The sequence below is a fragment of the Nicotiana sylvestris genome, chromosome 4, assembly GCF_000393655.2.
Source record: "Nicotiana sylvestris chromosome 4, ASM39365v2, whole genome shotgun sequence".
NCBI lineage: Eukaryota > Viridiplantae > Streptophyta > Magnoliopsida > Solanales > Solanaceae > Nicotiana > Nicotiana sylvestris.
The window spans coordinates 19,379,776-19,392,407 of NC_091060.1; the positions used below are offsets into that span (position 1 = coordinate 19,379,776).

Below are 12,632 nucleotides of genomic sequence, written 5' to 3' on the forward strand. Positions count from 1 at the left end.
TATAACAACAGCTACCAGTCGAGTATTCAGATGGCTCTATATGAGGCTTTGTATGGGAGGTGGTGTAGATCTTCAGTTGGTTGTTTTGAGCTGGGTGAGGCTAGGCTATTGGGGACAGACTTGGTGCAGGATGCTTTAGAAAAGGTGAAGGTGATTCAGGAGAGGCTTTGTACAGCGCAGTCGAGACAAAAGAGTTATGCTGACAGGAAGGTTCGGGATGTGTTCTACATGGTTGGTGAGAAGGTTCTGTTGAAGGTTTCACCCATGAAGGGTGTTATGAGATTTAGAAAGAAGGGTAAATTGAGTCCTCGGTTCATTGGGCCTTTTGAGGTGCTTCGGAGGATTGGGGAGGTGGCTTATGAGCTTGCTTTGCCACCCAACTTATCGAGTGTGCATCCGGTATTTCATGTTTTTATGCTCCGGAAGTATATTGGGGATCCGTCTCATGTTCTGGATTTCAACACGGTTCAGTTAGATGATGATTTGACTTATGATGTGGAGCCAGTAACTATTTTGGAGCGTTAGGTTCGAAAGTTGAGGTCTAAGGATATTGCTTCAGTGAAGGTGCAGTGGAGAGGTCGGCCCATGGAGGAGGCTACCTGGGAGATCGAGCGGGAGATGCAGAGCAGATATCCTCACCTGTTTAAGGCTTCAAGTATGTTTATTGACTCGTTTGAGGACGAACGTTTGTTTAAGAGGGAGAGGATGTAACGACCCGATCGGTCATTTCATGAGTTGCCGCTTCGTTTCCCCCATTTCTGCTTCTTATTGATTTGTTTATCGGTTCTATGTGCGATCAGTTTGGTTGGCTCGGGTTCGGAAAGGTTTTGGTAAGGTTTGAGACACTTAGTCTCTTTTGATAAAGCTTAAGTTAGAAAGGTCAACTGGATGATGACTTATGTGTTAGAGGGTTCGTATGTGAGTTCCAATGGTTCGGATAGCTTCGGGAGGTGATTTGAGACTTAGGAGCGTGATCGGAATGCGTTTTGGAGGTTCGGAGTGGATTTAGGCTTGAATTGGCGAAAATGGTATTTTGGCGTTTTCCGGTTGATAGGTGAGATTTTGATATAGGAGTCGGAATGGAATTTCGGGAGTTGCAATATGTCCATTGTGTCATTTGGGATGTGTGTGCAAAATTTCAGGTCATTCGAACGTGGTTTGGTAGACTTTTTGATCAAAAGCGTAATTTAAAAGATTTTTGGAACCTTAGGCTTGAATTCGATGTGTTTTGGTTGATTCGATGTTGTTTGAGATGTTTTGAAGATTGGTACAAGTTAGAATAATGGTATATGATGTGTTTGTGCTTGTGGTTGAGGTTCCGAGGGCCTCGGGGTGATTTCGGATGGTTGGCGGAAGAATTTGGTTTGGTTTTGGAAGCTGAAGATGTGCCATTGCTGTCATAACCGCACCTGCATCTAGGGGACCGCAGGTGTGGTCTCGCAGAAGCGAGTTTGGAGTCGCAGAAGCGGAAGGAGCCTAGGGAGGCAGGAACCGCAGAAGCGGTTGAGGAACCACACCTGCGATGGCGCATGTGCGGAGTGTGCATCGCATATGCAGAATCGAGGATTTAAGTGAGGACCGCAGACGCGGCGTTTTGGACCGCAAAAGCGGTATCTGGACTGCAGGTGCGAAAAGCCTGGACCAGAAGGTATAAAATCATTCCTTCGCGATTTTTGAGTTGTTCTTCACCATTTTAAGTTAGTTTTGGAGTTTTTTGGGAGATTTTGAAAGGGAATCAAGGGATATCGTCTGGAGGTAAGATCTTTGAATCTAATAATCAATCTTATGGCATTATTTCACTGATTTGGCCTAAGATTAATGGAAATTAAGAGTTACAAATTTGGAATCTAGGGCTTGGTATTGGAGACCTTGACTTGAGGATTTGAGGGGTTATTTGTGGTCGAGATGTGGGCCCGGGGGTCGGGTTTTGGTTAATTTCGGGATTTATGTTGTAAATTGATTATTTTTGCATGGGCTTCATTCCTTTAGCATATTTTGACGTCTTAATTCTGAATTTGGATAGATTCGACGTGAGTTGAGGCCGATTCGAGGGGCAAAGGCGTCGCGGGTAGAGTTTGGACCGGATTGAGGTGAGTAATGATTTTAAATGTTGTCCTGAGGGTATGAAACCCCGGATTACATATCGTTGTGCTATATTAAGGTGACGCACACGCTAGATAACGAGCGTGGGGTCATGCACCATTGGGGATTGTGACTTAGTCCATCTCGAATGACTGTTTTACCGCGTATTTGATTGAAAACTGTTTTCTATCATTATTTTTTTGGGTGGAATGCCATATTTGGGCCTCGTGCCAACTATTTGGACCCTTAGAGGATTTTTACTAATATTTTCTCACTGTTTGGACTTTATACTTGTACTCAGTCATGCTATACTCTACTGTTTTCATAACTCAGCCATGTTTACTCTATTTTTAATACATTAAATGATATTTTAAATGATAATTTGGGTTGAGCATCATGTTTTACTGTTGCTCGAGTGGCTTATGAGATTCTGACTGAGTAAGGCTGAGGGTCTGTGTTGTGAGGATACACTACTTTATGATTATGAGGCCGAGGGCCTGAGTTTTACACCACAAGGTGGCTTGATATGAGGCCGAGAACCTATTGATTATGCCACGAGATGGCTTGATATTGTGCTTGAGTCGTAAGGGGCCCCTCCCGGAATCTGCACACCCCTAGTGAGCACGGGTACCCATTGTGATATGAGATATAGCCCGATGGGCTGGTGTTGTTCCATGTGTTGCCCGAGGGGCTAATTCTTTTGGTATTGTGCCCGAGGGGCGGTTCTTTATGTGTTTATCTTTTCTAGCTACATGTCATTTACTTGTTTAACTGTTAAAAAGGTATTCTTAAAAAGCTTAAACTGAACTAAGGTGACTTTATATGTTTTCACAGTATCATTGCTTTTACTGGCTTTATACTGCTTCTTTATAGCATGTTGAATTGCCTTTACGTGATTTCTTATCGCTCAGTCTTCACTTATTATTATTACTCACTGATTTGGATTACTCACTTTACTTCCTGCACCCCGTGTGCAGATTTAAGCACTTCAGGTCCTGCTTGAGAGGGTTGAGAGCTTCCAGTAGACTTCGGAGTTCACTAAGTAGTTGCTTGGCGTTCGCAGCCTAGTGTCTCTCCTTCTTATATTTCCCTTGTCCTAGTTATGCAATAGTTTGTGTAGGCTCTTTCAGACTTGGAGTTTTATGATAGATGATCATGACTGGTGACACCCGATGTTGGGCTATGTCTATTCCGCAAATTGTATTATTCACCTTTATTTTGGGATTTTTATTATGTTAAAGACTTAATTTGTATTATTTTAATTGCTTAAAATGAATTAGGTGTGTGTGTCGGCTGGACTTGTCTTCACGAGAGGCGCCATCTTTCTTTTGGCATGATCTATACGACACAAACGAAATGAGAAAATGCATAACTTCCATAAATGACTCTATTCATAGAAGAATTAGAGGTGCCTATGTTCTTGAATTTCCATGTGTCTTATTATTTTATCATCTGTTCATGGGTCTCAAAAAAATATGTAAGTTGAAAAAAGTTTACTTCATGATATTACTCAAAGGCATAATGGTCTTATGACATTCCGAAAGATTGTATTGCCATACTTTTCATGCATTGCATTCATTTATACATGTACATTGACCCATAACTAGATAGCGTTATATACGCGTATATATGTATATATATATATATATATATATATATTATATGTATATGGGGTATGGGAAAAGGTTACAGCGTTATATACACACCACCTGATCAGCTGGTATACATTGATGATTTTGCCCACAGTGGTGGAGATGATATGATGGGATACCCTTAGAGGCTGATGATGTTATAAAACATGTACCTATGCACGACATGACATTTATATGCATATACATGACACTATAAGTATTTCATGATTTACAAATTTTTCCAGACTTACAGGTTGAGTCATTTACTCTATATTTCATCCATTTCTGTTATGTACTTATTTATGTGCCTTACATACTCGGTACATTATTCGTACTGACGTCTCTTTTGCCTGGGGACACTGCGTTTCATGCCCGCAGGTCCCGATAGATAAGTCGAGAGCCCTCCAAGTCGGCTATCAGCTCAGCGGAAGATGTTGGTGCGCTCTATTTGCTTCGAAGTTGCTTGTTTGGTTAGTATGATTTAGATGTGTACTGTTGTGTATGGCGGGACTCTGTCCCGACCTTTATAAAAATTATGTATTCTTAGAGGCTTGTAGACAGATGTCATATACGTAAAAGATTGTATGGCCTTGTCGGCCTATGTTTAGTGTACGAGTGGCTATTTTGCTCTTCTGGGCCCGCATGTCTTGTGTATTAGTTGGTATCACATGTTGTGTTCTACTTATCTCACAGCAGCCTTCCGACTCAGTTATCTATGATAGTATGACATGAAAAGATACGTTATGGAGGTACCGGGTGCCCGTCGTGGCCCATCGGTATGGATCATGACAGAATCGTTCTATCCACCCATGATCGTTGTCATCATCCATGCTAGACAATAGAGCATGGTGGCCATGCTTGCAGAGGTTTATCATTCCCCCGTGGAAGATTTTGGGAGAATAGAGATTCATCATATGAGCTAAGATTAGCTCTTCTCTAGTCTACTGGCACAAACACCGAAGGCAAGCAACTGTCCTCCACACAGAAGGATTTATTTGTGCGAAACACACTTGGCAGCAGAGGCAAAACTCCGCAATCATGGAGTCAAGCTCTCCGCTCACTTTGGCATTTATGCTCACTGTTACATCTTCATCAATGACCCTCATAATTGACATTAAAAAAGGGCACGATCCTAGGACTTCCTTCCCTAGACATAACTATAATAGTGAGTTCAGTTATCATTGTAAAGCACACGAATTCTATACAAACTTACACTACATTCTATTACAAAGCTTAATACAATCCTATTTTCTTGCTTTTTGATTTCATTGTTTTTGTGCCCGGAAACCTTGTTCCCAGAACTGTTGCTTCTACTGTTTCGTCTACATCTTAAGGCTAAGTATTGCATAATTCTTCGATTATTTTATTATTTTAGGATCAAATTCATTCATTTGTCAAAAAACCACGTATAAACTGTACCGTTTTACGGGTAAACAATAGTAGTCCCCAAAGACATCATACTAGTTAGCGCACAGGTGAATAGATTACTACAGTACCTTTTTTTCGTTTGGAATGTCTGGATAACTTATGAGCAGTCTCATGATATAATTTCAGTTAACACCAGATAATATTTTTCTTAATTATACTCCTTTGTAATGAACTTAGGCACCTGCTCGAGTAGAATCACCAGAACATTTTGCTCGTGTTATTGGCTAGCAGCCCTGAACCTATTTCATCCTTCATTCATTTACTCGTCAAATATTGCATTTTACATAGTAGTATTGTTCTATTACATAGTACTAAATGGGCAATCAGTCTCGAATTTTGAGATTGAATTTTCAAATCTTAGACTACTCCATTATTTAAGAGAAATAAGTATACAAATCGATAAGTATAGATGCTTAAGAAAGGTAAAGCTTAAAATACAATAAAAAAAGACAATGAAGCATTACACCAAACGTAACATGAAACTTTTTTATTTGCACAAGAACAACGTCAATTTTACATATCAAAGAAACAAATAGAATGAATGAGATTACACTTCAGTTCATCAAACATACAAATATACTTTATTAATACAAAACCAATCATAGAAACAGTGTGGAATTTAAGAACTAGTTGACACTGCCACAAACTTTTCTTATGATCCCATTTTGACCACTTAGGGGACTAATATCTCCCATTTTGATCATAGCAGCAGCAAAGTCTGACGAGAAAGCTCGAGCACTGTTACTATATTCAGAAACAATATTGTCTGTTGATCCTCCATTGAAAAGAACTTGATCTGATTGAAGAAGACCTTTCTTTTGGATGAGATTTTTGAAGTAATTGTTATCGAATTGATTTGGTGTAACCAAATCAAGTGGTGCTAGATTTCCATTCTCTCCTTCTTGAGGACATTGACGTCTTCTAGTGCTTGCAAATCCAGCATCAATGTCTGTTCCATTGCTATAAATCCGATCACGAAAAAGGAAACATTGTGCTTGGCCTATTGTGTGAGCCCCTGGAAATCAAAGCAAATATATAAGGTTCTATTTTTGTTCGGATTCTAAATGAAAATAAAGGGCAGCCCGATGCACTAAGCTTCTGCTATGCGTGGGTCCGGGGAAGAGTTGGACCACAAGAGTCTATCGGACACAGTTTTACACTGCATTTCTGCAAGAGGCTGTTTTTCACGGCTAGAACCCGTGACTTCCTGGTCACATGATGCATGACAACTTTACCAGTTCCTCCAAGATTTCCCTGAGGATTCTAAATGATAATGATAAATGTTAATATCCTGAATAATTACCTGACAAAGCGACCATATCTCTTGTGCTAAGTCCTTTGCTTGCAAAGCTAGAAATAAGCCTATTAAGAGGATCAAAAGGACCGGGGAGATCAGTTTCAGCAAGTGTCTTACTTGCAGTTGTTGAATCTCTTCTTCCGAGTTTCACTGTCCATGATGGACCCCCTACCTGATATTAGTTTAAAGAATTAAGTTAAATAATCGTCCATCCAACCGCTTAAACTAAATTAAAATTTTTGAGGGAAGTATAAGATATGTATAATTCATGTATAATAATCTGTATAACCATATATAATCCATGTGTATATATAATCTATGTATACCGGTTAGAAAATAGGAAAGTAACAGTAAATCCAGCCGGTTATTGTTTCAAGAATAATCTTGCATTAGGATTACCAATTAATTGGTTATAGTATAAATCTATATATATAGTATTAATTTAACTTACAGAAAGTTGATTAAAACTATCTTGCTTCATTCATTGTGGTCTAGAATATATATATATATATATAAAATCAAACTTTTCTATAACAGTCTCGTTTATTTCGATGTTTTTTTAGTGTTCTAGTGAAGTGTTGTTATAGAGGACATATATTAAACATAACATGCATAATAATCAGTTCCAAGAAAAACTTGGATTTTATAGTGAATTGATGTTATATAGGGATCAATGCTGTAATTGAGAGATTTGACTATATGTATATATATACACACACGAACACACACTCCTTCTAAGAAAAAAATTATATGAACTTACAGCAGCTGATGCATCGCGAGCTGCAACAGTTAGGATGTCAGCACATGAAACCACCCCGGGACAAATCTTTTCCACCTCTCTCTTTGCATCTTCTATGATTCCAAAACCTCTTGCTGACCCAAGATTTGGCAACGCAGTCTTCTCACTTTCGATTGAAGGAGTCTCATCAAGTAAGATCGAAGCATCACAGCCCTAAATTTACGACCAATATATATAACACCATTTCAACCATTAATTAATTGACTTTAAAATACATGAAAGTTAAAAATACATTACCAATAATCTTTCAACTAACCTGAACAAAGCAGTCATGAAAGTGAAGGCGAATGAGCGAAGCAGCCATGCGACGTTCACTTGAAATAGCTTGCCTGACGCTGGTACGAATCGTGTTGAGTGCATTAGGGCAAGTATTATCATAGAACGTCGCGGAAAGTTGTGCATGGCATTGCATGCATGAAAGCAGAAGAAGAGAAAATATAGCAGCCTTAGCTGCGAAAGATTGAGTTGGAGTATTCATTTAGTGGATGTAAACTATCAAGAAATTCAGAATGATTTTGGCTTAGCTGAATTGGCTAAAGTAGAAATAAAGATGATGGAAAAGGAAATGGCTAAGGGACTTAATTTATAGGAAATGGCTAAGGGACTTAAACACGTAGATAGTATGAGTGGAAAAGCTATTTTTGGTCATTAATAGCTGCTATGCCGCGTTACTGCTAGTTTTTCTTACTAATATATTTGAAATAGTAAATATCGATAGATATTCTTGACTTGTTCTTTAATATTGGCTCTGGCTGGCTGTGTGTTTGAAAAGCTTTAGAAATATAGACAGATTTAGAATTTAAAGTTTATAATATATAGGTAATAATAACTAAGTTCACAATTAAATATTTCTATAGATTTAATGGATTTCTCAATATACATATACAAGATTTGACAAAAAAATATTGAATTCACGTGAACCTCTAATGTATATGGTAAATCTGCCCCAATTTTGAAATCTAGAAGTCTAATTGTAGTATTGTAAGTTATGTGTAAATACTTCTGCAAAAGAAAATGGACTACAACTACTTATGGGCAACGTATATATAACGCAGACTTTCGACTAAAAGTTTTTGGAAAATTCTATTAAGGAGGAGGTAACATGTAATATTGATCTATACTTAAGTTTAGGTGGGCAGAATTGTGCGATAATTACACCAACAAAAGATAGCAGATACCCAATAAAATAATCAAAGTATATACAAGTTTGCCTGACCCGTAATTGAAGAAATAGAACATGTAATGTTGATATATCTTGCAAGCGCGCAGTAATTATTCCAACATCTTAAAATAGTCACTTGATGTTGGCCAAATCTTGTTCAGTTGCATTTAAGTTTTTCTCTTTAGTCTGTCCTCAAAAAAAGATACCTAAGTTGGTTTAAAAAGCGCTTGGACATTCTATATATAATGTAGACTCCACATATATACACCTCATTAATAAGATGATGTATAGTCACATAAATTTATATGCCTTGTTTTACATCAAAAATATTTTTTCTTAAATTTTGTGCTTAGTCAAACACCATTGACATCTCATAAAATGGGACGAAAGAAGTAATACTTTTTTGTCATATGCAAAAGATTCCGTTTTTTAGTATGATCGTTGTGATATCTACATACTTTGATAAAAGAACTTTTTTTGATATTTGTATTAACAAATTAACTCTTACAAAAATTCAAATTAAACGGAGTTTATTTACTTTTAGGTTTATAAATTAAAATTTTAAGGAATAAACGAATTGATATTCAGATCAAAAAAGAAAATTGACCACTGCGGCTTACGTACAATTAAGTCATTTTTATTTTAGGAGTACCTTTCATTACAATGATTTGATATCTAGTTATAATTATTAATCGAGTTTTAGGATGTAATAAAAAGTCAAAGGATAAAATTATGAAAATCAAAGGTCAACTGCCAATGGCATTAAAATATTACTTTATGAAAAGTATTCAATTGCCAGCTAGCAAAGTACGAGTTTTTTCTGTATGTGATAGTCATCTTTGTCTTAATAGTAATCTTTTCTTCAAGTTCATGTACGTCTTTTCGGTACTCATATTGAAATTTTGAATAAATTTTAATTCACATCGTATAAGTTCATTAAAGGGGCAATCGCTTTCTTCAAAGTTTTTTTTTCATACTAAGATCTAGGACTCGAACTCAAGATCATTACTTAACATACGCAGCTTCAGGATTTGAAGTTTATAAGTTCTTACAGCTAGTAGCGAAGCCACATGATTATAAGGGTGGTCAGTTGATCATCCTTCATCGAAAAATTACACTGTTTATATAGATAAAATATTATGCTTTATAGCTAGATATATAACTGTCACGACCTGAATTTCCCACCCTCGGGAGTAATGATGGCGCCTACTCGTAGAAGTTAGGCAAGCCGCGATATAAAGAATCACAAACTCTTTCATTTTTAGCCCTTTTAGCATTTGTATAGTAATAGCGTGAAAACAACGGAAATTTCAATAATGCGGAAGAAATATAGTGAAATATCTGAAATATGAATCTAATACAACCATTTAAGCCTTAATCACCCAGAACTGGTGTCACAGTACCACAGACGATCTAAGAGTGCTAGATACAAAGTCTGAAAATAAAGATACATTTTTTCCGAATCAAAGAAATGAAACAGGAAATAAAGGATAGAGGGGACGCCAGGGCCTGCGGACGCCTGCAGGACTACCTCGGGTCGTTGTTGGACTGAAGGCAGCAACCTCACTGCGGTCCGAAGTCTACAACACTGGGATCTGCACAAAAGAGTGCAGAGCGTATTATCAGCACAACCAACCCCATGTGTTGGTAAATGTTTGGTCTAACCTTAGCTTGATGGAATAGGAGTCGTGTCTTATTTGCTACGTGTTAATAGTGGAGTAAGGCATATAGGCATAGTGACAAGTATCTATACGTCAGTGTCAAGCATGCCCGTGAGTCTTATATTGTAAATGTTATGACTCCGTTGTAGTTTATTGTGCTTCACATGTTATTATCATTATTGTTCCCTTGCCGGGATGTTATTATCATTATTGTTCCCTTGCCGGGATGTTATTATCATTATTGTTCCCTAGTCGGGATCTTATCTTGATATTATTGTTCCCTTGCCGGGATTCTTTTGTTTATTGTTGTTGATTTGTAAATGGGATCGGGTGGCATGCCGCCACGGGAATATGTGAAATAGGAGCGGATTGCACGCCTGCAACGAGATATGTGAAATAGAATCGGGTTGCACGCCTGCAACGAGATATGTGAAATAGAATCGGGTTGCACGCCTGCAACGAGATATGTGAAATAGAATCGGGTTGCACGCCTGCAACGAGATATATGAAATGGGATCGGGTTGCACGCCTGCAACGAGATATATGGAATGGGATCGGGTTGCACTTGTCACGACCTAGATTTTCCACCCTCGGGAGTCGTGATGGTGCCTACTCGTAGAAGCTAGGCAAGCCGCAATATAAAGAATCACAAACTCTTTCATTTTTAGCTCTTTTAGCATTTGTAAGGTAATAACGTGAAAATAGCGGAAATTTCAATAATGCGGAAGAAATACAGTGAAATATCTGAAATATGAATCTAATACAACCGTTTAAGCCTTAATCACCCAGAATTGGTATCACAGTATCACAGACGATCTAAGAGTGCTAGATACAAAGTCTGAAAATAAAGATACACGGTTTCTGAATCAAAGAAATGAAACAGGAAATAAAGGATAGAGGGGGCGCCAGGGCCTGCGGACGCCTGCAAGACTACCCCGGGTCGCCTGTTGGACTGAAGGCAGCAGCCTCACTGCGGTCCGAAGTCTACAACACTAGGATCTGCACAAAAGAGTGCAGAGTGTAGTATCAGCACAACCGACCCCGTGTGCTGGTAAGTGTCTAGCCTAACCTCGGCGAAGTAGTGGCGAGGCTAGGACCAGACTACCAAATAAACCTGTGCAGTTAAATCATATACGGCGGAAATATAAAAGCAGATAATTACAATTAAAATTGGGCAGAAGAAACATACTTCGGGGAATAACAGATAACAACAGAATATCAAGAGAATATAAAGAAACCAAAATCCAACTACTAACAAGGATAAGGAAAACAAATGCAGAATTCACTTTTATTTCACATCTTGTTGTAGGCGTGCAACCCGATATCATTCCATATATCTCGTTGCAGGCGTGCAACCCGATCCCATTTCATATATCTCGTTACAGGCGTGCAACCCGATCCCATTTTACATATCTCGTTGTAGGCGTGCAACCCGATCCCATTTTACATATCTCGTTGCAGGCGTGCAACCCAATCCCATTTCACATATCTCGTTGCAGGCATGCAACCCGATCCCATTTTACATATCTCGTTGCAGGCGTGCAACCCGCTCCCATTTCACATATCTTGTTGCAGGCGTGCAACCGCTCCATTTACAAATCAACAACAATCACAAAAGAATCCCGCCAAGGGAACAATAATATCAAGATAAGATCCCAGCAAGGGAACAATAATGATAATAACATCCCGGCAAAGGAGCAATAATGATAATATTATCCCGGCAAGGGAACAATAATGATAATAACATCGCGACAAGGGAACAATAATGATAATAACATGTAAAGCGCAATAAACCACAACGGAGTCATAACAATTACAATACAAGACTCATGGGCATGCTTGACACCGACGTATAGATACTCGTCACTATGCCTATACGCCGTACTCCACAATTAACACATAGCAAATAAGACACGACTCATATTCCCTCAAGTTAAGGTTAGACCAAACACTTACCTCGAACTTCCACGACCAAGTCAAGCCTCAAACACCGCTTTTACTTTAGAATTCGTCTCCAAATGACCCGTATCTAGTCCAAATTGATTTAACAACATCAATAAACGCTAAACAATCCAATTCCAATGCTCAATTATAGAATTCTCATCATTCTTCCCAAAAAGTCAACCCCGGTCCCGCTTGGTCAAAACACGAGGTTCGGACCAAAATCCGATCACTCATTCATCCACGAGCCCGAATATATAATTAGTTCCAAAATTCGCGATAGGCTTGTCGCGTTCGCGATGAGTTAGGCCTCAGTGGCCTTCGCGTTCGTGACATTGGGCTCGCGTTCGTGGAGCTTTGACCCCTCGAGCCTTCGTGTTTGCGGGCCAATGGCCGCGTTCGCGTAGAACAAGTGAGAATCCCCTCTCCCAGACCAATTGCCTTACGCGTTCGCGAGTACCTGGATGCGTTCAGGAAGGGTACTCCCCGCTCTGCCTCACGTTCGCATCTTAGGCTTCGCATTCGCGAAGAATAAATCTGGCACCTGGGAGATTTGCCTTACGCGTTCACGAGTGGGACCACACGAACGCGAAGAACAAAATCCCTGGGCACTGAACAGCCAAAAACCTGC

The 12,632-nt window shown here is 39.0% G+C and overlaps 1 protein-coding gene across 1 annotated transcript; it reads right to left on the reverse strand.

Moving 5' to 3' along the window:
• Nucleotides 1-5,601: 5,601 nt before the first annotated feature.
• LOC104248753 (lignin-forming anionic peroxidase) lies at nt 5,602-7,755 on the reverse strand. Its single transcript, NM_001302602.1, is given in 4 exon segments — nt 5,602-6,156; nt 6,445-6,610; nt 7,199-7,390; nt 7,494-7,755. Coding segments are annotated over 4 exon segments (969 nt in total). The 5' UTR covers nt 7,716-7,755; the 3' UTR covers nt 5,602-5,767.
• Between the last annotated feature and the right edge of the window lie 4,877 nt (nt 7,756-12,632).